The sequence below is a fragment of the Diabrotica virgifera genome, chromosome 1 (genome assembly GCF_917563875.1).
Source record: "Diabrotica virgifera virgifera chromosome 1, PGI_DIABVI_V3a".
In the NCBI taxonomy this organism is placed as follows: Eukaryota; Metazoa; Arthropoda; class Insecta; order Coleoptera; family Chrysomelidae; genus Diabrotica; species Diabrotica virgifera.
Window position 1 is genome coordinate 114,229,263 of NC_065443.1, and position 27,743 is coordinate 114,257,005.

At 33.9% G+C, this 27,743-nt stretch overlaps 2 protein-coding genes across 4 annotated transcripts in view; one reads left to right on the top strand and one right to left on the bottom strand.

Moving 5' to 3' along the window:
* LOC114347881 (rootletin) overlaps nt 1–13,053 on the top strand; it is a 370,585-nt gene extending 357,532 nt beyond the window's left edge. For all 3 annotated transcript variants that reach the window (XM_050659384.1, XM_050659370.1, XM_050659374.1), the window contains 4 exons: nt 1,510–1,722; nt 2,452–2,763; nt 4,417–4,758; nt 11,461–13,053. In XM_050659384.1, coding sequence (XP_050515341.1) covers nt 1,510–1,722; nt 2,452–2,763; nt 4,417–4,758; nt 11,461–11,736 — 1,143 coding nt within the window. In that variant the 3' untranslated portion in view covers nt 11,737–13,053. The remainder of the gene's footprint in view (nt 1–1,509; nt 1,723–2,451; nt 2,764–4,416; nt 4,759–11,460) is intronic.
* Nucleotides 13,054–16,012: 2,959 nt separating this feature from the next.
* The window catches only part of LOC114347909 (periodic tryptophan protein 2 homolog), a 34,521-nt gene continuing 22,790 nt past the window's right edge, over nt 16,013–27,743 (bottom strand). Inside the window, exons 13-15 of the mRNA XM_028298564.2 lie at nt 23,520–23,594; nt 23,243–23,462; nt 16,013–16,208 (exon numbers count right to left, since the gene is read on the bottom strand). Of these exons, the coding sequence (XP_028154365.2) occupies nt 16,052–16,208; nt 23,243–23,462; nt 23,520–23,594 (452 nt within the window). The 3' untranslated portion in view covers nt 16,013–16,051. The remainder of the gene's footprint in view (nt 16,209–23,242; nt 23,463–23,519; nt 23,595–27,743) is intronic.

Consider the following 27,743-nt stretch of genomic DNA (forward strand, 5'->3'; position numbering starts at 1 on the left):
GTTGACAATTCTGTGGGTGATACTAGTACCCTCAGGATATCAAATGCTGATTGTTGTATGTGCCTATGTATGATGTCTTTATGTATTATATGTTTATGTATAGTGTGTTGTATATGAATTATGTATAATTGTAGATGGTGTGTCGCTGATTTTCTATTAATCCGCTAACGTAGGTATGTTCTTGTTGACGACTTTTCCTTTTAATATTGGCAACCAGAGCTTACTACATTCTGCTGATGGATTTGCTACTCATTTTTCTTCATTAAGTAAGATGAGTTTGATTTTTCTCTTTTTTGACTCTTTTATTTCATTAGTGTCCCCGTTGCATTTGATTTTCCCGCTATTTATCTCCAGTAATCAATACCCGTGGCTCTCATTATTTATCCCAGTCGTCGTCATTATTTACTCCATATACTCCCAGGATAATATATCTTTGTTCCTCTATTGTCTATTAATTTTTATATTTAGGTCACTCACTGCTTCCCTTGTGGTTATGTGCTTTCTAAATTATATCTGTATGGTGATTGGTACTCTTGTTTCGCATTATTTTTTTTATGTTCTGCGTTAAAGAAATCATATTTTTCACAACTTTCTAATCCCTGTTCAGTGTTATATCAGAAATTTCAATAATAAATTTTTATACTTCGTTTGTCACTTAATTTATTTTCTATGGCTGACAGATTTATTTATTTTCTATGATTCGGGGTCCTTTTTCGTAGATTTGTTCACCTTAAAATGGTTTGTCTAGTTTGATGCTTTTGATTGGTTATTTTAGTTCACATATTATTACACAGATATTATACAGATATCATATTATACATATTATACAGATATCTGTCGCTATAATCTGTCTCTTTTATCCTGACTTTGAACCCGCAAGAATGACTGTTAGCTACTCCATCCAACTAACAGCTACCCCAGGCGGAGTTTTGGTAACTTTAGGCCTTTAGCTTGCAAAAGGTACCCCTCGTTAAGATAGGCAAAATGCCTATCTTAACTCCCAGACTCACATAATTATTTTTTTCCTTTTATCTTACGTTATATCTGATTAAAAAATATGCCTCCGCGCAATTTTAACCATTCCCACACTTCCCCCCACCTACTAACACATTATTTTATAGTGGTGGGGGGAGTTGGAAGGGGGTGGAGGGTTAAAATTACGCTGAGGCTTTTTGTGTATCTTAACGGGGGTGCCCAACTTGGTGTATTTTTAGAATTATACTAAGGATGGGCTTTTTGTCTCTACCATTTTTATATAAACTGTTTTAATGCATTGTCGGAAGAACTTCTTACATGAATACAATATTTTATATATTTATTTAGTAGACCTATTTATATTTTGTATCTAAATCTACCCTGTATATAAATCCAAACAGTGGTTTTTACATCCGGAATATACTGATAACGGTTGTTGATAAAAACAATATTGTACTTATAACTAAATAATTTATAATTATAAAGTGTCTAGATTTTGATTTAAAAAAAATGGATTTTACTGTGTTTTTCCAGAAACTGCAAGAAAAATGTGACCGCCAAAGTCGAACAATAGCCAGTTTGGAAGAAAGATGTGTATCTTTAAAATCAACCATAGATCAGATGACATTATCACTAGAAAAAGCGTCTGTTGGCGAGTCTGAGTTAAAAGGAGAAATGCAGAGTTTACAGAGAGCTCTCATGGATAGTACTTCAGCGTCTCATACAGGAGCTGAACGACTCAAACAGGTAAGTGTTCAAAACTATTGGATATTATTCCAATATAATCACCAAACAAGCTGAACGAACACATGGAATTGTAGATATTTCTTATGTATTCCTTAACAAGTGCCATTAGTAGTATCTTTTGTCTAAGTTTTAATATTGCGCCTAGTTGTATCTTCTGTTAAATTTAAGGATTCTACAATGTTTCTTAATATTTTTATTTTAAAGGAAAAGTAAGTTATACCTAATTTCTACAGAAAGTTACGTTTTTTATACATTTTTTATTTGTATACTCCTTTATGTATTATATAATATAATAGTACTTCGGGCCAAGCAGGCTCATGGATTGGTTTACAATCTTCCTCCATTCCTGTTTTTTCTTCGATTTTCCTTTCCAATTGCTTACATTGAGTTACCTCAGGTCGTCATTAACTTCATGACTCCATCTGGTCCTAGTCCTTCCTTTTCTCTCTTTATTCGTTCGTCTTTTTCTTCTTATCTCAGGCGAGACTCTACTCATTATTGGCACTTGGTCTTGAGAGCTTTGTAAGACACCTGCCCTTTCATTAAACTCCACCAACAAGTCTCATAGTCTAGATAGTGCCTCGAAATATCAAACTCAGCTCCTATCCGCTAAAATTTGGTCTGGTTATCGGCTGGGATCCCCAAATGTTTCCGATTAATCTTCTTTATTTTCTTGGATGTTTATTTTAACTTTTTATTTTATTTTAACAATATTTAAATGTGTTTTAGTTACAAAAACAACTTGCCAATAGTGAGAATGAGCGTCGAGTCATCACCGAGCGCTTTGAGTCAACCCAACAAAACTTGGCCGAGATGAGAAGGAACAACCAGATCCTGCAAGATCAGGTGGCGAGGCTAAATAATGAATTAGCCAATAACGAGGTGCAACGCTCCGGTTTGGAATCTCAGCTAAGATTGGCGCAATGGCCTTCGGATACCGGAGTATGTTCACATCACGAAGAAGAACTGAAAAATCAACTGCATTCGGTACAGCGGGAAAGAAATGATCTAAGGACGAAAATTGAGTCCCTTAATAACAAGGTAATAATTAAAATATTTAACCCTTTCAATACTACTTTAGATTTAATTATATTTTATTATATTATCATTTTCGAGTTACATGGAGAAAAAGAAAAGAAAGATTTTTAAGAAAATTTAAAAATGCGCTTTATAATTTGATCTTATTTTTTTTTTCAAAAACCATGCATTTTCAACCCGTCCAACTTTTTGAATATAGAAATAACACTATAATAAAACGTATTGTAGAAGTAAAATGATGTATTTAAATATGGTGGATGAGGGATTAAAAAATATACTTTGCATTTTATCTTAAACAAAATTAGTCATCAATTTTTTTGCACCATATCTCGCTTAGTTTGAATGTAATCGACATTAAACAGTCCTGGTTTTAAAGGTCTTTTCAAACACTACAAAAGATATTCGTAGCATTATACCCCTAAAATCGACCATTTCTCTGTTATTCTAAATTGAACACACCGATTTGGTGCATTGAGCATGCACCAAAAAAAATCTATTTTCACCTACCATATCTCTTTTTATATTACAGTCGAACTCGCTTATTAGAGTACCGGTTATAAGAATATCCCGGTTTAGGAATATAAATTAGAGGTCCCGAAACGTTTTCATTTACTCCTTAATAAATTTACCCGTTTATTGGAATACGTATTAATAAAGCAATACCGCTTATAAGAATATTATTTTTCAAGTCAACGAATACATTTTTATCTACAATTTCGAATTTCCTAAAAATTTAAATTATGTCTTGTACTATGGTTTCTAGCCAAGGGCTTGTAGTAGAACGCATGTAAGTAGTGCTGTTTTATTTACATTATTTGGGTTTGTCAGATAGGTAATAAAGATTTTATTTCGTTGTTATGTGTACCAATTCAATCGTTTACCTACAAATTCAGTCGTAAAATAATTTCCTTTGTCTACAAACTATACATATTGCCACCCAGTTGCCTGTTAAAATTTTTAAGAAACAGTTCGCCCATCCTAATTGCTTGTAAAGTTATAAAACGTTTTCGGGATGGCCAAACCGTTGTAAATTTTTCTAATTTTTATAATTCAGAGCAACAAAAGTGACTAGTATTTTATGTAACAAAAAAAAACAAGCTACAATTACCGATTGTTTTTCAAGACTAAATAAATCATTTTCTTATTAAGTATATTATGTATTTTAATACGAAAATGTTTACATAATCTATATATTGCATACATTTCATATTAGTTACTGTATGCATCCACATAATATAATGTAATTTGGTTTTTTAATAAATACGTTACGCTATTGTATTATTGACATAAAAAGACCTAAAATAATATAAATATACATAGGTATTAACATAGTTTGTACTATTATTACGTATATTCGGTACCCTTATTACGGCTAGCCACCATTGATCGGTTATTAGAATATCCCGGTTATAAGAATATTTTTGCTTGGCACGAAGGCTATTTCAATAAGCGAGTTCGACTGTATAACGGTACAGTGAAAACGGTAGTACACTACTAAGTTATTCCATCCCAATACATTTTAGAGCCGCGTTTAGCGATGCAGTATTTTTTTAATTGTTCTTTGGATCTATATGGAGCAGTATTAAAAGGCTTAACATTTCTTAATTAATTTTGGTGTTTAAATCATTTTTTTCATGTTTATTCGTGTTTTAACAGGTCAGACAACTAGAGACAGAAAACCGTTCATTAGAACGGCAAGCGTCAAAAGGAACGAACATCCGCAGCAAGTCGTATGAACGTGAAAGACCGGAAAAATACGAATCAGAATCACTGCCTGGCGAAAACAGAGACCTTCGTCTAAAAATATCACAATTAGAGGCAGAACTATCAGAAAAGGAAGCAGAAATTGGTAGATTGAGAAACCAGAGGCAAACTTTGGATTCCAAATTCGACAGAGCCGAGATTGAAAGGTATAGGGCAGCTCAACTTCAAGCTGAGCGGCTCTTGGAGGCTAGAGAACAGAGCCATAGGCAGCAAGTAGCTAGATTGGAAAATCAGGTAAATATTACAAATACTATGTAAGTTTATATCTTCTTCTTTTGGCATCATAACCCTTTGGATCGGTATTTGCCTGTTTTGCTATGTCCTTCCATTCAGATCTCTCTTGTGTCCTTCTTCTCCATCATCCAACCATCTCTTTCAGGGCCTTCCTTTTTTTCTCCTTCCTATTGGCTTCCATTGTAATATTTTCTCTCTTACCATTTACCAACAGCAATTATAAACCAGAAACTCAGACTTCAGCCATTCTTTTAATACTACTCCAGAGTTTTATATGTTGTTGAGTATCTTTGTAATTATTGTTGATTGGTTGTCCATTTGAGTAGTTTTGCTTGTACATGGTGTTTGGTAAAGAATAGGCCATAGCTTAACCTCAGATTCATGAGGTTAAAATAGGTCGATTTAAGCTAACTTACCTTGGTACAAAAGTTGATAATAACGGAAATACAGGTTGTCAAAGTTAAACTTTTTTTTTATTTATTTTTGAATATTTCCTGACAGTCACGGGACAACAACACGAAATTTGGCAAGTGATGCTGGTATTGTACAATCTACTAAATTATGTTAAACAAACGTTGCTGGCTACTACCAGAGGCGTACGACGGGGGAACGTGAATGGTTGACCCTTCCCAAATTCTACGCCACTGGCGAAATTTCTATTTTAGTGCAATTTTTTGATTCTCCAATACTTTATATGTAAATAACATACTCTTCATTCGTAACGATAAAACCATTAGTTTTCGAGATATTTGAAGCTAAAAACGAAGGAGCATAATACATTAATCAAAAATAAGTGTGCCTCTTCATTTTTAACTTCAAATATCTCGAAAACTAATGACTTTATCGTTACGAATGAAGAGTATATTATTTGCATAGAAAGTATTGGAGAATCTAAAAATTATGCTAAAATAGCAGTTTCATCACTGGCGTAGAATTTGGGAAGGGTCAACCATTTACTTTCCCCTGTCGTACGCCTCTGGTATTAACTAGAAACGATTATTTAACATAATTTAGTAGAGTGTTCAGTATCTACACTTTCTGCCAATTATCATAAGGATATGTCAAATAGTTTTATAGTACCGGACACACATAATTCTTAAAGTTTTAAATAAAGAATAAATTATTAAAAAAAAAAGAATACTTTTAAATATTTTGACATATCCGTGTCATACTTGGCAGAAAGTGTAGGCACTGTACACCCTATTAAATTATGTTAAATAATCGTTTCTGGCTACTACCAGAGGCGTACGACAGAGGAAAGTGAATGGTTGACCCTTCCCAAATTCTACGCCACTGATGAAACTGCTATTTTTGCATAATTTTTAGATTCTCCAATACTTTCTATGTAAATAATATACTCTTCATTCGTAACGATAAAGTCATTAGTTTTCGAGATATTTGAAGTTAAAAATGAAAAGGCACTTTTATTTTGATTAATGTATTATGCTCCTTTGTTTTTAGCTTCAAATATCTCGAAAACGAATGGCTTTATCGTCACAAATGCATAGTATGTTATTTACATATAAAGTATTGGAGAATCAAAAAATTGCACTAAAATGGAAATTCCGCCAGTGGCGTAGAATTTGGGAAGGGTCAACCATTCACGTTCCCCCGTCGTACGCCTCTGGTAGTAGCCAGAAACGTTTGTTTAACATTACAGTCGACTCTCGTTAATTCGAAACTCTAGGGACTCTTAAAATATTACGAATTATTGAGTGTTTGAAATATCAAATTGTTCGAAATTTGTGAGAGAAAATAAATAAAACTTCGAATTATTAAGTGTTGATTATTTATTAACTGTTACATATTCTATAACGATGACAAAAGTTTAGAGGTGTCACATTCGTGTACATACATACATGTATGTATTCCTAATGTGAATTAATCAATCTTTGGAAAGAACTGTATTATACTGGTTTGCTTCAAAGCACATTGATGCTGCTCAGACTACTCAATAATTTTTTTAAAAGAAAAAGTGCCTGAAATGCTTTTTCATCACTTTCGTTTTGTAGACAGAAGGTTTGTAAGGTATCAAATGAGGAGCTTGCTTCCTTAACTGACACTTCTGCCAAAGGTTCTGATGTATCGTACTCATCTTCATCGTTACTTTTTTCATTCGTATCTGTCGCAGATAAAATTTCGCCATCGGTTAGTGAGTGAACCTGAGACGCAACATCTTCAGCCACTCGAACAAAGTCAGAAAAACTCACACCGCTGATGTCAACTAATGGTTCTATTGCTGGTTCTTCATCATCCAACTTTGAATTGTCGAGTGTTGGACGCCGATGAGTTCGAATTAACGCGTCTTTTTGTTATATAGCAATGATATTTTTCGTTCGAATTACCCAGTGTATAAAAATGTATTAATTTAGTTCGAAATATAAAGAGATTTTGTAGGGAACTCGTGATAACTTTGAATTATAGAGAGATTCGAATTATCGCGGGTTTGAATTAACGCGAGTCGACTGTATTTAGTAGGGTGTACAGTACCAGCACCACTTACCAAATTTCGTGTTGTTGTCCCATGCCTGTCAGGAGATATTAAAAAATAAATACAATAAAAGTTTAACTTTGACCCCCTGTATTTCGGTTATTATCAACTTTTGTACTAAAGTAAGTTAGCTTAAATCGACCTATTTTAACCTCAGGAATCTCATCATCCAGCCTCAAAAGTCCACTGCTGAACATAGGCCTCCTCCCCTCGTTTCCAACCCCATCTATCCTGCGCCGCCCTCATCCAGTTTTTATTTACCTTTCTTAAGTCGTCAGTCCATCTTGTAGGCGGTAGACCGACGCTTCTCTTGTCTTCTCTTGGCCTCCATTCCAATAACCTCTTCGTCCATCGCCCATCTGTCATTCTGGCTACGTGTCCTGCCCATCTCCACTTCAACCTGGCTATCCTCTCGATGACGTCAGTCACCTTTGTTCTTCTCCTGATTTCTTCGTTTCTGATTTTGTCTCGCAGAGTTATTCCTAACATTGACCGCTCCATTCTTCTCTGCGTGACTCTTAGTTTGGTAGCCGAGGCTTTAGTTAAGGTAAGTGTTTCTGATCCGTACGTCAAGACTGGGAGGACGCACTGATCGAATACCTTTCTCTTTAGACATGTGGTTAACTCACTTTTAAAAGTTTCTCTCAGTTTTCCAAATGCTGCCCACCCAAGACCGATTCTTCTCTTCAGCTCATGAGTCTGGTTATCCCTGCCAATCGTAATTTCATGTCCCAGGTATTTATATCTATCTACGAGTTCTATTTCCTTCCCACCAATACTGATGTTCTGGTTGGGTACCAAATTTGTCATTATTTTTGTTTTTGAGATGTTTATATTTAAACCAACATTTTCTGTAGCTACAACGAGTTCTTGTACCATCTCTCTTGCCATACCTAGATCCTCAGCTACTATGACTATATCATCGGCGAAACGTAAGTTGTTTAGGTATTCTCCATCTATTTTTATTCCCTTTGTCATCCAATCCAAACTCTTGAAAGCATGTTCTAAGACCGTATTAAAAAGTTTAGGTGACATTGGGTCTCCTTGTCTAACCCCCCGTTCTATTTTTATGCGATTACTGTTAGTATGTAATTTGACAGTGGTTGTTGCCTGTAAGTATATTTTGTGTAATAATTTTGTATACCTATAATCTAGCCTGCATTCTTTAAGCGCCTGTAATATTTTGCTAAGTTCAACTGTATCAAAGGCTTTATGAAAATCGATAAAAACTAGAACTAGGGGTTTATTGTATTCCACTACTTTCTCTATCAGGGTTTTTATACTTTGTAGATGGTCATTTGTTCCGTAATTTTTTCGGAATCCTGCCTGTTCTCTTGGTTGATAAGTCTCTAACTTTCTTTCCATTCTCTTAACTATTATTCGCGTAAATAACTTATATAAATGGCTGAGGAGGCTAATCGGTCTGTAATTCTCTAAATTGGCTTTGTCTCCTGCTTTGTGTAATAGAATCATAGTAGCGTTGTTCCAGTCTGTTGGAATATTGGCGTTGTGAAGGCAGATATTGAAAAGTTGTTTAATTTTTTCAAGTAGTATATTTCCTCCAATTTTTAGTGCTTCTGATACTATTCCATCTTCACCTGGGGTTCGATTATTTTTCATTTTCTTCAGAGCCTCTTTGATTTCTGATTTTGTTATATCGGGCATTAAATCCGATCCTTGATTTAATACTCCAGTTTTTACTGTAATTGGAGGTTGCGCATTGTCATCTTTTTTTCTTGATTTGTATAACTCTGTGTAGAACTCTTCGACTATTGTTAATATTTCATCTCTGTTTGTAGTTTCTTTTCCAGTTCTGTTTCTTAGTTTGTTGATTTCTATTTTTCCTTTTTGTACGCTTACGTTCTTCAAAACTTTCATGTTCTTATTTTGCTCTATTGCTTGTTTTGTTTTTTCTACATTGTAGTTTCTTATGTCTTTTCTTATTGACTTTGTGATAGTCTTATTTATTTGATTTAGCGCTTCTTTGCTGGAACTTGTATCTCCTTTCATCTGTCGTCTTAGTTCTATAAGGGTTTTAGTAGGTTGACTTAGTTTTTCATCTTTTTGGTTTGTTGGACAGTATTTAGTTTGAGCCTGTTGTATTGTGGTGATTATTTGCTTGTTCAGTATATTAATGTCTGTTGTTGTTGTATCTTTCAATGTATCATTAATATATTTTTCGAACTCCTGAATATTAGTTGGTTTTACCCATTTCTTTGGGTGTTTCTTATTTATCATTTTGAGTCTTTCCTTTTCGATCGATATCGTTATTTTAGCTCTTACTAACCTCTGATCACTGCTTGTGCTGAACTGGTTTAACACATTTACGTCTTTAAATAATTCTTTTTTATTTGTTAAGAAATAGTCGATTTCGTTCCTTGTTTTTCCATCTGGACTTTCCCAGGTCCATCTTCTGTGTTTTTTCTTTTTAAAGAAGCTGTTCATTTGATAGAGATTGTTTTCCAAAAGAAAAGTTAACAGTTGTTTGCCTCTATCATTTCTGCCTTCGCTTCCAAAATTGCCCAATATTATTTCAGAGGGGTCTTCCTTGGTACCTATTTTGGCGTTGAAATCACCGCCTATTATTAAGAAGTGGCCAGGATTTTCCTTGATTGCACAGGATATTTGGTCGTAGAATATTTGGACTTCTTCATCTGAATGGCCTGTAGTAGGTGCGTATACTTGAATGAACTTTAGGATATATCTGGTGCTCATTTTGATGTTTAAGTAGACCACCCTTGTTGATATTTGGTTTATTGACACAATTCTGTTCGCAATTCTTTTGTGAACAAAGAAGCCGACTCCTCCGACTGTCGATTCCTCTTCTCCTTTGTAGTACCACAGATGGCCTGATGGGAGTGAGATAAGATTCTCTCCTTTTTTTCTAACTTCGCTGATACCCACAATATCCCAATTCACTTTTGAAAGTTCTTCCTCCATTTCTTCGAACCTTTCTTCGGTAGAGAGCGACCGAGCATTATATGTGGCGATGTTGAGGTTTATATTTTTGACGCACTTTGAATAGGGTTGGTTTACACTGGTCGGGTTTGTGGCATTTAAACACCGTGCTTGCCTTGCATGTTGGTGAGTATTCATATTTATTCCCACGAGTAGCTGGGGATCGTTGTCGATTCCTGTAGAGCCCCGCGTACAGGAACAAGGCTAATTTTCAATGGGATTTCGCCCGGTGTCCCAAGAGCATCGTTAGCGGCCGCGTGACGTGCGACCATTCAGTTTTTAGCACGATAGCTTCCACCTTAACTTACGGATTTTTTGCATCTGGTTTTCTCCATATTTTGTTGGGTAAGATGGGGAGGGAAAAAGGTGTATATGGGAAGAATCTGTAGTAGAAAGAAATATAGTGACCCGTCTGCCTTCGGAAACCTAATCGCCATTCGGGGTCGGAAAAAAAACAAGAGTTAGCCAAGAGAGGCTGATAGAAAAGATTAAAGACATTTCACTCAAGACAAGTTGAAGAAGAGTAAAATGTGAAGGCCCTTATGATCCGCCAGGTGCGTTTCATAAGCGTATGAGTATTGGTACGCTTTGTGTTCCCGCTCATACTTCGGGGTGTTGACTACAGACTGTATGGCTCGTCCAGCATGCCATAGCATGGAGGATAAGGTTCACGTAATTTTTACAATGTAGACACCCTAAACTCCATGGTCTGACATATCGGCTCAGGAATCTAAGGTTAAGCTATGGCCCATTCATTACCAAACACTATGTATAACGTGTGATCCAAAATTATCGTCACCATAGGTGGGTCTGAACGACAGAGATAGCTATACAGTGCATGTCTATTCTTAATTCAGATATACTTTCTAGTTTACGTCAACTTTGCAGTGTACGTCAACTTAACAAGAAAAGTTATGTTATGGTTGTAGAGATGTTGGTGGTGGACATAAACAACATCTTTGTTTGATTTTATTTATAATTTTGTTAATTCTTTTTATTTTTGACTAAAGTTCTGTGTTAAAGGTTTTGACTGATTTTTTATGGTTTATAATGTTAATCAAAATTAATTGATATTGATAAACCAATGATATAAATTCAGATTGAAACAAGACATACGTAATTTTTTGCACGGCTAGCTTTGATCCCAATAATCGCTCGTTATTATCGGGTCCTGCTGCTTTGTTATCCTTTAGTTTTGTTTATTGCGAATAAACTTCCTGTAACATTGATTATTCTTTTCACCATATTTGTAGATAACTCTCCTACGAGAACAGCTCAACCAAGAGATCAAACGACGCCAACAGTACGTGATGAGAAGCAGCAAGGCGGGCAGAGAGATGCAACAGCTGCGACAAGCCCTAGGGGATTCCCTGAGGACGGTATCGCAGGATCCCTCTCTTGACGCCCTTTTATTGGAGCACGAGGCCAGGAAATTAGACAACACGTTATCGAACACTGCCAGTTTGCCTCCAGCATTAGGTTTACCGTCGTCTTCGTATAGGAGGGCGACCACACCACAACCCAAGTAGCAGAATTCTTCGTAGGTCTTTATACGTGAGGTTGACAGAAATATAGGATAAGCTACTGGCAAGTTTCGTATTTTTAATACATAAATCAACAGTACCTAATTAAAAAATATCAGTACCTACGATCAGTTTGTAGACCGTTGGATACCATAAGATAGGAAATAAGACTAAAAAATTCTTGATCCCATTATTGTCTCGTTTACTCTTCGTCGGAATTATTCACTTCCAGGTTTCTTTTTCGTTTTTTTAGTACTTAACATACTTATCATCATTCAGTCATCATTTATTTTGATTTCTATTTGGAACTATCCTCGTTATTAGCGGAATTTGTATTGTGTAGTGTTGAATGTTGTCAACCAATACTGACTTTATGTGACCCTCCTATAGATAAATCTTTAGGATGAAAGTTGAATAGATTTTGTCAGCAAACCTTTTGCTTTCAGAGTTTATGAGATGTTATTATTAATTGGCAATAGTTCAATAGTTGGTACTCAACAATCCTACATACTATCTACATCTATTTAACTCACTTTTTTGGACTTTTGTCACAGCCCTATCCCTATTTTTTTTTGATACGTGGACGTTTTCATAAACTGTGAAGTTTGCGTGGTTTATACAAACTGAAAGCGAGTAAATAATAAAATAAAGAATATAAAATGGAAAGAAAGTATATAAAATGGAAAATCACGGCAAATGCGCGACGTTAATGACCAATCATGGCAAACGTAGTGTGCCGTTAGCTGTCATTCATCTGCGCAAAGGACTAACATTTTTGATGCGCCGTCACCAAAATGGAACAAAGAGAACAAAGGATTTTCGCGGAGTGGCCCTACTGATTCTTTAGCATCATATTGTAACTTGAAAGACAAAAACGTAGCTTCACCTTTATTTTCTGTCACCTATGTGAGTTGTTATCAAATGTGTACCTATTTTTTCGGTTCCTGGTTAATTTTGTTTAGTTTTGTGATTTCTAGCCTTAGATAGATTTGCACCAAAGATCATTAAACTTATTTATTTCGTTTCCATGTTTTGTAATCTGTCTTAGACGACATCGACTTCTTAGTAGTTTGGCTAAGAAGTTACGAAGTACATTATAACATTATATTAATATATTTACACGACTCACTGCCATTTTATATATTTATAGTTTGTTGTAACAGATTAACTTCTGTCATTTTTCGTTTATAAGTCTCACTTAGTTGTTTAATGTTTATGGTTATTTATTTTTAATATTTTAATGATACTTATTGTACTCCGTCCATTTTTATATAAAAAAATATAACGTAGGTAATTTTTGCTTCGAATAAAACATTTAAACACTGTGTGTAATTATTTAACCCTGAGGTTTAAGAAGGCATATGGAATTGAGAAAATTGGTTAGAAAATGGAAAAGCTGCAGATCTAAATAGATGGTATTTTTTCTCTCATGAGCATCTTTCAGTGCGTCACAGTTTTTCGATTTCTTTCTAATGCATTAAATTGTATGTGACAGAAAAAAAGGCACGTCTGTGATTAGCGACATTTATAACATTTATTCTAGTTGTCGATAGATGGCGCTATAATCGAAAAAAAATTATTTACGAATTATATAATATATCTACGAATATAATCCGTACAATTTATAAGACTATACAAATCAAAGAAAATACCATTTTATACATGCAATAAACACAATTGATTTGTTTTATGCCAAATTGCAAATAAAATGTGACAACTAAAATGTCATGTTACAATAAATGTTATAAATGTGTATTATCACGGACTTACCTTTTTTCTATCATTTGTGACGCACTGAAAAATGCTCATGAAAAGGACTTTATATATGTTACAGTTCAAGTTGATTCTCAGTTAGAGTTGACTACTCCTAGTTCGAGTCAACTTTGTTTTGACCGTTTCAACTACTTATCACGATTTGAACATAATATCCAGTAACATTTAATTTCTAGAATCGGTTGTTTGTATGAATCAACTCTTACTAAATGGCATTGGAAAGAGTATACTTTTTCTAGTTCGAGTCTACTTTTACTAATAGTAAATGTTGAATAATAATCTTCATTTTATATTTATACCTAATCAACTTTTACTAAAACCAGCCGTTTGAGTTGACTCGAACTAGAAATAGTCAACTCCAACTGGATAATCAACTTGAACTGTAACATATACAATGAACAAATCAAGCAATCTTTGCATAGGGCAAAGAGCAATGAACTGGATCTGTCTACAACACGTACTGTGGAGGCTGCAACCAGACTTCTAACGTTCCATGTTGCAATCTTAAAGTTCGTGTTTGAAATATATATTTCACAATATAGATACCGTTGCACGTCATCCGCGTCATAGCACGTGACGTCACATGATACCAACACGACATATTTAAGTGGTAGGTCTGTTCCTATTTAGAATCGTTTAGCCGAGGACACTGGAATTATAACCACTAGACATATTTTATTATATACACGTAGAAATAATATTGGACGATTTCTATTAATGTAAATTTAAAGAAACATACCATAACTTGTTTCACTTAATTTTTAAAGTGGAATATAAAGAGTTTTTATAAAGCACACTTGTTCGGATTACACTCTAACTGCGATCGAACAAAGGTGACATTATGGCATAAATTGGTAACATTTATTTGACATTTGCGGTGTTGACACTTCAGATTTGTTTTTATTCTTTACTATAAGTATTTGTTTTATTGAATTTTTTGTTTTTATTTAAATGTTGAATGGGTTGCATATGAGAGTTCATTTTGAATGAAGTAAAAAACAGACGTACTCTCAATCATTTATTGTAACTTCCGACGACCGGTTTCGCTCTCTAAAGTATGCAGAGCATCTTCAGGTCAACGGTTACAAGTCACTAAATGATTCGGTTACAAGGAGCTACTTCTTAGTTATTCATTAACATGATATCTTGCTTAAGTTATGCTAACGGGATATGGTGGAATAGACGGAGAATGTTGCAAAGGTTAACAAGTTTTATGGAAATTCTTGAGGGTGATGAGATAGTTGGTGAAATACAACTAACAAATATGTGCCTGTTATTCTTTGTTTGTGAACTAGACTAAAGTGAATGTCATATATACAATTTTAATATGTGATGGTTTTAAAGATTTTTATTTCTATTTATTAGAAGATTTTTATTTATATTTATTAAAAGAATTCTATTTATTAATGTATGTGTTAGTGTAAGGCTGACAACGTTTGGATCAAAACGGGTTGATGTCTAGTATGTATGTTAGCTGTGGACGTGCAGCTGCAACCCAAATTGTTACGGTCAATACTTCTTAGAACATCAAGGAGTATTGACCTTAACAACTTGGGTTACAGCTGCACGTCCACAGCTAACATATATACTAGATATCAACCCGTTTTGATCCAAACGTTGTCAGCCTAACACTACGATATACATTAATAAATAGAATTCTTTTAATAAATGTAAATAAAAATCTTTAAAACCATCACATATTAAAATTGTATATATGACATTCACTTTAGTCTACTTCACAAACAAAAAATAACAGGCACAGATTTGTTGGTTGTCTTTCACCAACTATCTCATCACCCTCAAGAATTTCCAATTTCCATAAAACTTGTTAACATTTGCAACATTCTCCGTCTATTCCACCATATCCCGTTAGCATAACTTAAGCAAGATATCATGTTAATGAATAATCAAGAAGTAGCTCCTTGTAACCAAATCATTTAGTGACTTGTAACCGTTGACCTGAAGATGCTCTGCATATTTTAGAGAGCGAAACCGGTCGTCGGAAGTTACAATAAATGATTGAGAGTACTGTTTTTTACTTCATTGTTTTTATTTACTTTAACGTAAGATTATAACTTAATTCTTGTTTTCTATTTCTGTTTTTATTTATTTACATTGAATTTTAATTTGTTATGTTGTATAATCCACTTCCGCAATAATTATATATTTGATTTAAAATGAAATCAGGAATTTTTTGTAATTGGGCAACAATGTCAACTTAGATCTCTGAAGTAGATGATGACGTGCAACGGTATCTATATTATACGGACTGTAGATTATTCCTCTCGTGGATTCTTCGCACACCTTCATCATCTAAGATCGAGTGTGCCTTTATGCAGCTTTTTTCTCACATCAATCACAGTGAATCTGCGTTTTTTGTCCTTGCTACCATATTTTTTCCTTTTCCTCCTAATTCTAAATTGTCTGATCTTTTAGGCTCATTTTATCTTGTATTTCCCTCTTTAAATGAACAAAAATTTATTGTACAGAAGAGAACAAATACAACAAGTATTATTAAAATAGTTTATTTTCTTAATTACTATATTTTCTAGTCTATATCGGAATCAACCATTTCCTCTACATCAGAATCACTTTCCTCTTCCTCTTCTTCACTCTCTACTTCCATTTTTAATTCATTGTTCTTCTTGTCGATGCTCTCGCCCAAATTGGCCACGTATTGCATGGTGTACTTGTTATAATCACAACTGAAACAAACGATAACCACATATGTATATAAAAAATCAAAAAAATGTATATTTTTATTAAAATAATGACCGGGTATAGAAAGAGCAATTATTTTAACTAATATTACATAAACTGCAACAGAAATATTGGGAAAACCTCAGAAAAGAGATTTTTGAGATCGCAGAATAATGTTGCGATTTTTGTTGTACTTTCTCATTTCATTCAAGACTGTTGACAAACAGAAATTGTTGTATACTGCTCAGCAACAATATTCTTTGATTCTCTAAAGTAGTGTTTCTAGGAACCCCTAGGGATTCGCGAGTTATATGAAGGTAATTTCGCGAAAAAAAAATCGCCAATGTTTTTGCAATAACAGATAAATACAATGTGACACAAGTCATTAACGCCATCTACTTGTCGAATACAAAAGCTTAAAAGACAAGGCCTTTTATTAGAAACATTAGTTCTTAATAGTTGTTGAGTCTGGAGCTAGCAGATGATCAGAACCAGAGTAATAAGTTAACCTACCCACCCACAAGACAGAAAATAATAGATGCTATTAAAACACTGAAGAATAATAAAGCCCCAAGTATAGACAACATACCAGCTGAAATTATCAAAATTTGAGGACACATACTGATAGATATATTTCATAACCTAAAAACGTCTAGAACACAGAAGAAATTCCAGGAGACTGAAAAAAGCAGTTATATGCCCAATCCACAAGAAGGGAGACAATCTCAGCTACAAAAACGACAGGCATATCCTTACTCTAGGTGACCTATAAGGTGTTTATGTGAATCATAAAGAGGAGATGGAGTCGCTTGACAGAGCAAATCATTGTAGGAGAATACCAGACTGCATTCAGATCATGACGGTCTACTAATGACTATTCTATGTAAACCAAAGGCAAAAATTGGCATCGAGACTTGAATCCGAACGATACTGTCGGAATACGCTCCATTAAAATATAAATTTAGTGTAGCCAAGTGAAAAATAAACTAATACAAATAAACTACAGTGGAATTTAGACAGACAACAGTTCTTCCGATAAAAATATTTCGTCAAAATTCAGCAGATATTAATAAGTAAGCATTGCAAAAAGCGCAATAACCTCTTTAAACAATTAATAAACAGCAGACAAAAACATCCCGATAAGCCCCGGAGCATATTGAACCTAAGCGAGTCACAACCTGCGCCGGTGGGACGGGTGACATGTGCAGTTATTTTTCTAGCGTGCCGGGCAAAATAAGTGCAAACGTGTAACGGTTACTATTGATACCGGTTCTCAGTGGTACTGAGTACAAATACTGATTACAAAATACTAATGTATCTGATCCTTGTACTGAATTGAGTAGGCAACTAAAAAACGGTAGTTCCGTACATGTAACTAGTAACGTTTTAAAAATATCTTACACGTCCCTAGTAGTCGTAGCGGTATGACTTTCGAAAACATCGAATTTGATCATAAGCGGGTGCATAAAAAGATATCTTACACTGAGTATTATATTTCTACATACCTTTATAATAACAAGCATAAGTTAAACACTGCATTGATTGTGATTGCAAAAACGGTTCGCATGTTTTAAATAAGATTTTTGCTGATTATGTTTTTGCTAAAATATTAAATAACACAAAAAATACAATTCACAACCATCATTTAATTTTTAACGATAAACAAAAGTCTAATAAATATATGATAAGTTTAAAATTGATCGACTTTGTCGATAACAGTGTCATTAATAGATATTTTTTACCATGAATCATTTTCCAATGATTGTGTGGATTTAGAAATACACACTAAATAATTTTTTGATCTGTATAAAGGAGATTATAATTATGACACATTATGGTACTCCTTATTTTTCAAATAATATGCTCTTGTAAACGCATAACTTTGATTTATTGGCTAAAGCCACACTAACTAGATACTTCACAAGAAATTAAAAATAATTAACATGTAAAAAATTCACTGTTTTAATCAGGTATATTATATTCCCTACTATTGCAATACAATATTAAAACGAATAAATGAAAACTGGTAGAGTAGTGCTGATTGATACAAAACAGAGCAATAAAATGTTATTCATTCAAGATAGTGTAAAATATATCGCCGCTTATTCATTTCAGATATTTCCATCTCGCAATCAAAAACACGTAAAAATATACATCTGGCGGTGAGTCACCCGTCCCAAGGCCCAGAAAACTGTACGTTGACGACAGGCCTTCCCAAGCTCGACCTGCGAACGCATGAACTGATAGTAGGATGCGCAGAACGGTCTACGCAGTCCGCCGACGCAGGTTGTGTCTGGCTTAGGATCAATTTGCGCCGGGGCTTAGAGCTGAAGTGCTGTCTGAAAGAAAAGCGACGCTGGCGGCTATTGAAAAATTTCTGCAGTAAAGCCGAATCATTATTACGAAAATCCATATCTGAGTAAAACTCCAAAGTGCTGAGAAGAGTTGAAGCTCCAACAAGTGGATTGGGCGGACACCCTTACCGCGGTACAATGGAGCAGATATTAGAAAAATTAGAGAAAATGGATGACAGAAATGTAAGAATCGAAAGCAAAATAGATAAAATGCAAGTAGACCTGGATAAATTAAATAAAGCAAACGAGCAGTTGAAAGCAGATAACAAAGCAATGAGAACTAAAATTACGGAACAAGAAGTTAGAATCGAAATACTGGAAAGACAAGCTAGAAGAAAAAACATAGTAATACAGGGGGTCGAAGAAAACCAAACAGAAAGCGAACAAGAGACGATAAATAAGATAAAGGGCCCAAAGGGGATAATGGAAAAAATCGGCGTACAAACAAACCTAGATGAAAAACTGGTAGAGATGAGAAGAATAGGCAGACAAGGTGATCCCCAAAATGTACCCAGACCCATCATATTAGAAATGAAAAAGGAAGCTACGAGAATGGAAATTCTGAAGGCTGCTAAAAACCTAAGAGGAACTAAAATATATATCAATGAGGACTTCTCGAAAAAAATACTACAAGAAAGGAAGCATCTTCTCCAGCACATGAAAATGGTACGCCAGGAAGGACACACAGCCGCATTAAAATACAACAAATTATGGATAAATGGTGAACTGTTCTCACTGTAGCAACTAGAAGGCATGGATCTAAATTACTGGAAGAAACCTGAAGAGAAGAAGGGTGACGCTAGGACAATAAACGACAGATCTCCCCTATCTGATAATATAGATCCAAGAGGAAAATTGATGAAAATGGCGTCAAAAAACTAACAGAAATGTAACAAAAGACGGCGACAGTATAACGGAGTTAGCAATGAATACGGACATGAAAATGTTTTGTAAAAAAAGACGCAAAAACAAAAAAAAAAAAAATAAAATAAAAACAAAAACAGAAAAATAAGAATAGGAACGTGGAATATCAAAACACTTCTAAGACCAGGCAAAATGGAAGAGTTGGCAAAAGAAATGACAAAATGCAAGATGGGATTACTAGTGAAACAAGAAATAGGGTGGGCAGGAGAAGGGATGATTGCTAGAAGAAACTACACAATGTACTACGCAGGAGAAAGCAAACAGGGTCGCAATGGAACCGCCTTTCTAGTTAGTAATAGCGTAAGAGACAAGATTATTAACTTTAAAGCGGTTGATGGAAGAATATCATATATAAGAATGAAAAATAAAAAAGCAAATTTAACATTTGTTAATATATATACCCCTACAGAGAATGCTCCCGAAGAAGAAAAGAATGAATTCTATGAGAAACTTGAAGAATTGTACGAAAAAATACCAAAGAACGACATACTAATCCTGTTAGGAGGCTTCAACGCAATGATAGGGAAAGAAGACACGAACAGAGAAATAGCAGGAAAGAAACGATCCATCAAAATACGAATAACAATGGCAGGAGAATATATAATCTAGCAGCAGCAACCAATACTTTTATTATTAGCGCCAAATTCAAGCACAAAAAATAGCACAAAGTAACGTGGCTAATACCTGGAACAACAGACGGAAACCAAATAGACCACATCCTAATCTCAAAAAAATGGAGAACAATTGTACAGAATGTAAGGTCTTACAGGGAAGCCAATGCTGATTCGGATCATTTTGGTGATAGGCGACATGAAATTGAAGATACTTATGCCCGATTTCACCAAAGATACCTAAATATTTAAGAATTACCTAAGTGGATTTAGGTACTTCCTAACTCTAAAACGGATTTCACCATACGATAAGAATTGCCTAAACCGCTTAAGCATTACCTTACGTTAGGATACGGATTTCGATCTCCCTAAACTTTAGGTATTACTTATCGTTGACAGTCGGGTTATATTTTTACAATTTTGACTAATGTACTTGTGACGTTTGTCAATAATTTGCTTCTTACCTTAATTTTTCTGTTATTCTGTAATATTAGGTATATTATTAGTTGTAATTTTGTATTTTCTTTTATATTATTAATTTAATATGTGTTGGAAAATATAGAAAATCCTTTGGAGTTTTTTACAGGTCTGTTAACAAAATTATGTAGTCTACCTACTACCTAACAAACTAGTGTTGTGTTTCAAAAACCCATTCATGATATAACTAAAAGTGTGTCATAAAAAAATTAATAATAAAAAGCAATTTTTAATATATTATTTATTTTAAAATTATTTCATTAATGACAATTCAACTAACTTAATTTTTCGTCATATGTGAAATTTACAACTCTTTTATTTTCCTCCATTTCACTGTACATATACAAATAACATACAAGACTATATTTATTATATACAAACTTAATGCACAAATATCTAACTACTAAATAAGATAACTATAACAGTACAAAACTGAACAAAACCAAATTGGCAAACTAACAATAATGACAAATAATCGAAAAAGTAAGGAAATGTCATCTTATTCTTCTTTTTATTTATCAAAAATAGTTCAAACGTACCCTAGGTAACACCTAGGAAAGCATTTCCTAGATAAGCACTTCTTTTAGTTGTGAAATGCAATTGTTCCTAAGTATTGACTTAAGAAGTTCCTATCGATAAGAATTACTTAATAAGGCAACTGTTTAGGTATCCTTGGTGAAATCGGGCATAAAAGATAAAAACGACAGGAAGAAAAGAAAGAGGTGGAATCGGTCAAAACTAAATACAGATAATGCAAACAGAAAATTCTGCACTAAATTGGAAGAAAAACTACTAGTCCTGAACCCATCGAACATAGATGAAACATGAGAAGACATAAAAGATAGTATCTTAACAACAGCAGAGGAGACGATAGGACTAATGGAAGACAATACAAGAAAGGATTGGTACGATGAAGAATGCGAGAAAGCTAGTAAAGAAAAGGACAAAGCAAGACACAGGTGGTTGGTACAGGTAAACAAGAAGATCTCCTACACTATAAAGAGAAGAAGAAAGAGTCAGACAAATGTTGCAGAATTAAAAAAAAGAAACGGATTGAAGACTTACTGCTGGAACTCAAAGCTAATAGTAACGATAATGCAAGACTATATAAACACATAAAAGCACAGAATAAGAAAACGATACCGGCAAATATTGGAAAAAGGAATAGGAAACACACTATAGAGAATTGTTCAAAAAGAAAGACGATGCTGAAAATGCAGAAAATGAAGAACAAACAGAAAATAGAAATGAAGAACAATCAGAGCCTCCCTCATACAGCGAAATATTGGCGACCATAAACAGATTAAAGACAAGGAAAGCACAGGAAGGAAAGGAAACACAAAAAATCTACATATCTCTCTTTCACTATGGTGTTTACAATCCGGGGCAACGCACATTACCATTTTTATTATTCAAAATACAATGGTTCACAAAAGTTCCTAACCTTTGCTTGGTGAACATCACTAAAAAACTTTATTTCATAGAAATTTAAGATCGAATTATGGTGGTATTCTCTTCAAAACACTAAAATTAAGCAGAAAAAGCAGCAGATTAAGCAAAATTTGAACTTTAAAGCCTTAAAAAGGGCTGAGATTTGGTAAATTCTGGATTTTCAACCTATGTTTGAAATAACAATATGACAGTCGTGACGTCACACTTCGGCTGGCCTTAAAATCACTTCGTATTTTTCTATATCTAAACTATATTTATGTATTATATCAGACATTTTCTACCATTTAAAGTATTTATAGCAAATTTCTATTAATATATTAATACATTAGCACAGAATTAACAGTAAAATTTTAAATAATCTCTTGTTTTTGTAAATCACACATAAAGCATATATATAAGATCATCCTCCGCGACGTCAGAGTGTACCACGTCTACAGAGTGTCCCCGAAAATAGTGTGCTCCTTTAAGGTATGGATATGATACACAATTTAGAACAAAAAAGTCCTATAACATTTTTTTCTGAAGTTAAGAAAAAAGTTTCCAAGAAAAAAATTACATTGTTCTCCTCCATATAAGTGAATTTTTATTTTCATAAATTTGAATGACATGGCAACGTAGCCTAGAAGAACTTGCTGTGACTGTGGAAATTTAACCTAATAACCCCTTGTTTATTTACTTTGAGGTGTGATTTTTGGGGTTGTTGACAACTACCTGCAAAATAATGGATATGGGTTTGGTTGATATTTACATTATTTTACCTACCAGATGCAACTGACCTACAAACCTACTTTTTTAATCTTTAGATTTTTGAATTACGCGTTGTTGCCAGCCTTCAATTTGCATATCAAAATGTATTTTCGTTTTTTGGTCAAGCGGATGAATTTAGAAAAAAATGTAAGACTTTTTTGCTCTACATTGTTCCTTCTACCTATACCTTTAAGGAACGCACTATTTTCGGGGACACTCTGTATAATCAGAGTTAACGTTCCCAGCGGATAAGCTTCTATGGCAAAATAGCCTTTCAAACTATGGAAAAACCTAGTGTAGTCAAGATGATATTTTTTATCCATCGAAATTGTTTGTGCCCTTTATAAACCGTTTTTCTAACATATCCAAACCTTAGATTTGTTTGATATTTTTGGTAATGATCAACAAATTATAAAATTTGGATACCTCTGAAAGAAGACAATAAAATTATCTACTAACGGAATATTTACTTACATTTTAGAAATCTGTTCATTTTTTCGGACCAAGCTCTTCTCTAAAGTCAATAATGTTGGTAAGATTTTCTGGGAGTTGATTTTTGGTCCATGTATCGTTAAAATGTGCTGTACCCAACAAAGGTAGTACTCTAAATGTCTCGAACTTTCTAAGTAAGTGGCTATGACAATAAGTAACTTCTGTATGCAGTTTTCCTTCAGATCCGCGACCAGAAGTTCCACTAAAAGTAATCAAATTAATGACTATTTGCCACTTTACGGAAAAATATTACACTTACCATCTTTGACTGGAATTGTTTCAATAACTTCTTGTACTAAATTGATCTCATTCAATTTTAAGGACATCACTAATGCTACAACAAAAAATATGTCTCGTTTTTATAAGAGTAAAATTTAAGAGCTTATTTTCAAACTACTTTAAACGCAAAACTCTTTGTATTAATGTCTTTAATGTATTAGTGTCTTTGTATTAATGTCTCTTATGAAATTTTGACACTATTGGCGTTTCATAGGTTAATTAAGTTAAATCAGGAATTTTTTGGGATTTCTGCATTATTCTTTTAATTTTTAAATTTTTATATAAAAACAGTTGTTTTTAGAATTATTTAGCGACGTATTATTATAATATAATATTTATGGATTACCGTCGAAGGCCGACATTATCAACCAAAAAAGAAGATGTATTTGGTGATTTTTGTAGTGACATTATTGGATGAGAATCTGTCTTTTGAGTTTACTCCTTCTAGTTTAAAAACAGGGTATATACAGGGTGTTCCATTGGGAAAGTAACATACGTTAACTGTAGAAAGAGGACACGTAGGCGGTCTAAAAATACCATACTTAATGGGTCTTACTTCATTAATAATAAAGATACAGGGTGTTTTATCTATTTTGCCATTTTCTTATTTGGTTCATAACTTTTTAACCACACTGTATATTTATTTTATATTTGGCACGCAAACATTCTTTAAGGTGGACAATCAACTAATTTATTTACAATTGAAAAAAATCCAGGTCTGGAATAAAAAATATTAAAAAAATATTCCGACCCAAAAACAACACCCTGTACATTAAATTTTTTTAAAATAGATTTTGCATTTGAAAAGAGGATGAAAAACTAAATTTAGCGGTATACTTTGAATTTTCAGCAAAATGATTTTTCTTGTAAAAATTTGAATTTGAATTTTGAAATTATGCGAATTGCGAGCTCTAAGTAGAAAAAATTGAAATGCGACTTACAACTTGTTAAACACAATGTATATTTATTTTATATTTAACACCAAATATTATTTAAGGTGCCCAATCAATTAATTTATTTAAAATTTTAAAAATCCACGGCCGGATTAAAACATATTGGAAAAATGTTCCAACCCAAAAAACACCCTGTACATTATTTTTTTTAATAGATTTTGTATTTAAAAAGAGGATGAAAAACTAAATTTACTGGTATACTTTGAATTTTCGGCAAAATGATTTTTCTGGTAAAATTTTGAATTTGAATTCTGAAAATATGTGAATTGCGAGAGTTCGAAATAAAAAAATTAAAATGTGACTTAATTTTAATTAATACCATTATTTAATCTAAATTGGTAAAATGTTAACATTTCAGTGTTTTTCATAAGAGTAAATAATAAAGATAATAAAAATAATAAAGAGACAAAAAATACATAACTTTAATTACGCAACAACCTTAAAAATTAAAAAAAAAATCAGTAAAATTTTTCAAAAAAATTAATTATTAAAACTATAGATAGTAATTGTTCAAAATGACCACCACCTTGTTGAAGACAAAGTCTTGCTCTTTTTGTTATTTGTCTGACTGACTTCCCAATCTCGTCAGGGTTATTCTTAATTTCTTGGAAGGCGTCTCGAATCCGGTCAAGAAGTTCTTCTCTACTATTTATTTTCTCGTTATAAACTTTGGATTTTAGATATACAAAAGTTATTTTTCAGCATTAAGATTGTTCGTTGATTAAAGTTATGTATTTTTTGTGGGCTCTTTATTATTTATTCATTAATTATTAAAGGTAAATATTTGTTATAAACTATTTGTCGCCATAATAAAAAATACTAAAATGTTAACATTTTACCAATTTAGATTAAATAATAGTCGGAGAGATAGAAGCGGATTTTGTGCGTGATAAGTAATATGGAAAAACTATACGGGGATATGTTGAATTAGTTGTGTACATGACTTTCACCAACGACCGGAAACCAGAGTTGGAGCCGAGGGTAGTTATAAGGGGTCAAAGTCGCGGATTTTATTATTTTTTTTATGACGCTCATGATCGAGATAGTGCACCAAAATTTGGGAATAAGTAGGTCATGACGTAACTAAGTAAAATATCTAGGGGCGGAACGCTGCGTGGCCGACAAAGGGGTGGGGGTAGGGGTGAATATAAAAAATATAAAGGGTTTTTTGCGACGTTCGTGATCGAGATAGTGGACCAAAATTTGAGAATAAGTAGATCATGACATTACTAAGTAAAATCCCCAGAGCCGGAAAAAAGAGTTGGGGATGAGGGTAGTTATAAGAGGTCAAATTCGACGTTTTTATTATTTTTTTTTTGTGACGCTCATGATCGAGAGAGTGCACCAAAATTTGGGAATAAGTAGGTCATGACGTAACTAAGTAAAATCTCCAAGGGTGGCACGCTGCGTGGCCGACAAAGGGGTGGGGCAGGGGTGAATACAAAAAATATAAGGGTTTTTTTTTTGCGACGTTCGTGATTGAGTGCACCAAAATTTGGGAATAAGTAGACCATGGCATAACTAAGTAAAATCCTCAGAACCGGAAACCAGAGTTGGGCATGAGGGTAGTTATAAGGGGTCAAAATCGCCGTTTTTATTATTTTTTTTTGTGACGCTCATGATCGAGATAGTGCACCAAAATTTGGGAATAAGTAGGTCATTAGGTAACTAAGTACAATCTCCAGGGGTGGAACACTGCGTGGCCGATAAAGGGTTGGGGGTAGGTGTGAATATAAAAAATATACGGGGTTTTCTGCGACGTGCTAGATTGAGATAGTGCACCAAAATTTGGGAATAAGTAGACCATGACTTAGCTAATTAAAATCCCCAGAGCCGGAAACCAGAGTTGGGGATGAGGGTAGTTTTAAGGGGTCAAAATCGCAGTGTGTATTATTTTTTTTTGACCCGGCACAACATTTGTCCCCAGCGCAGCGTTCCGCCGCTGGAGATTTTACTTAGTAATGTCATGATCTACTTATTCTAAAATTTTGGTGCACTATCTCGATCACGGACGGCAAAAAAAACCCCATATATTTTTATACTCACCCCTGCCTACCACCCCTTTGTACCCCAAGCAGCGTTCCGCCCCTGAAGATTTTACTTAGTTACGTCATAACCTACTTACTCCCAAATTTTGGTGCACTATCTCCATCATGAGCGCCAAAAAAAAAAATAATAAAAACCGCGACTTTTACCCCTTAAACTACCCTCGTCCGCCACTCTGGTTTCCGCCTCTGGGGATATTACTTAGTTATGTCATGGTCTACTTATTCCCAAATTTTGGTGCACTATCTCAATCACGAACGTCGCAAAAAACTCCTTACATTTTTTTATATTCACCCCTGCCCCACCCCTTTGTCGGCCACGCAGCGTTCCACTCCTGGAGATTTTACTGAGTTACGTCATGACCTACTTATTCCCAAATTTTGGTGCACTATCTCAATCACGAATGTCGCAAAAAACCCCTTATATTTTTTATATTCACCCCTACCCCCATCCCTTTGTCGGCCACGCAGCGTTGAGCCCCTAGAGATTTTACTTAGGTACGTCATGACCTACTTATTCCCAAATTTTGGTGAACTATCTCGATCATGAGCGTCATAAAAAAATAATAAAAACCGCGACTTTGACCCCTTATAACTACCCTCGGCCCCAACTCTGGTTTTCCGGCCGTTGGTGAAAGTCATGTACACAACTAATTCAACATATCCCCGTATAGTTTTTCCATATTACTTATCACGCACAAAATCCGCTCCCAGCTCTTAGACTATAATGGTATTAATTAAAATGAACTCACATTTTAATTTTTTTTACTTCGAACTCTCGCAATTCACATATTTTCAGAATTCAAATTCAAAATTTTACCAGAAAAATCATTTTGCCGAAAAAGTAAACCAGTAAATTTAGTTTTTCATCCTCTTTTTAAATACAAAATCTATTTAAAAAAAAATAATGTAGACGGTGTTTTTTGGGTTGGAACATTTTTTCCAATATTTTTTAATCCGGCCCTGAATTTTTTATAATTGTAAATAAATTAATTGATTGGGCACCTTAAATAACATTTGGTGTTAAACATAAAATAAATATACAGTGTGTTTAACAAGGTGTAAGTCGTATTTCAATTTTATTCTACTTAGAGCTCTCACAATTGGCATAATTTCAGAATTCAAATTCAAAATTTAACCAGAAAAATCATTTTGCCGAAAATTCAAAGTATACCACTAAATTTAGTTTTTCATCCTCTTTTTAAA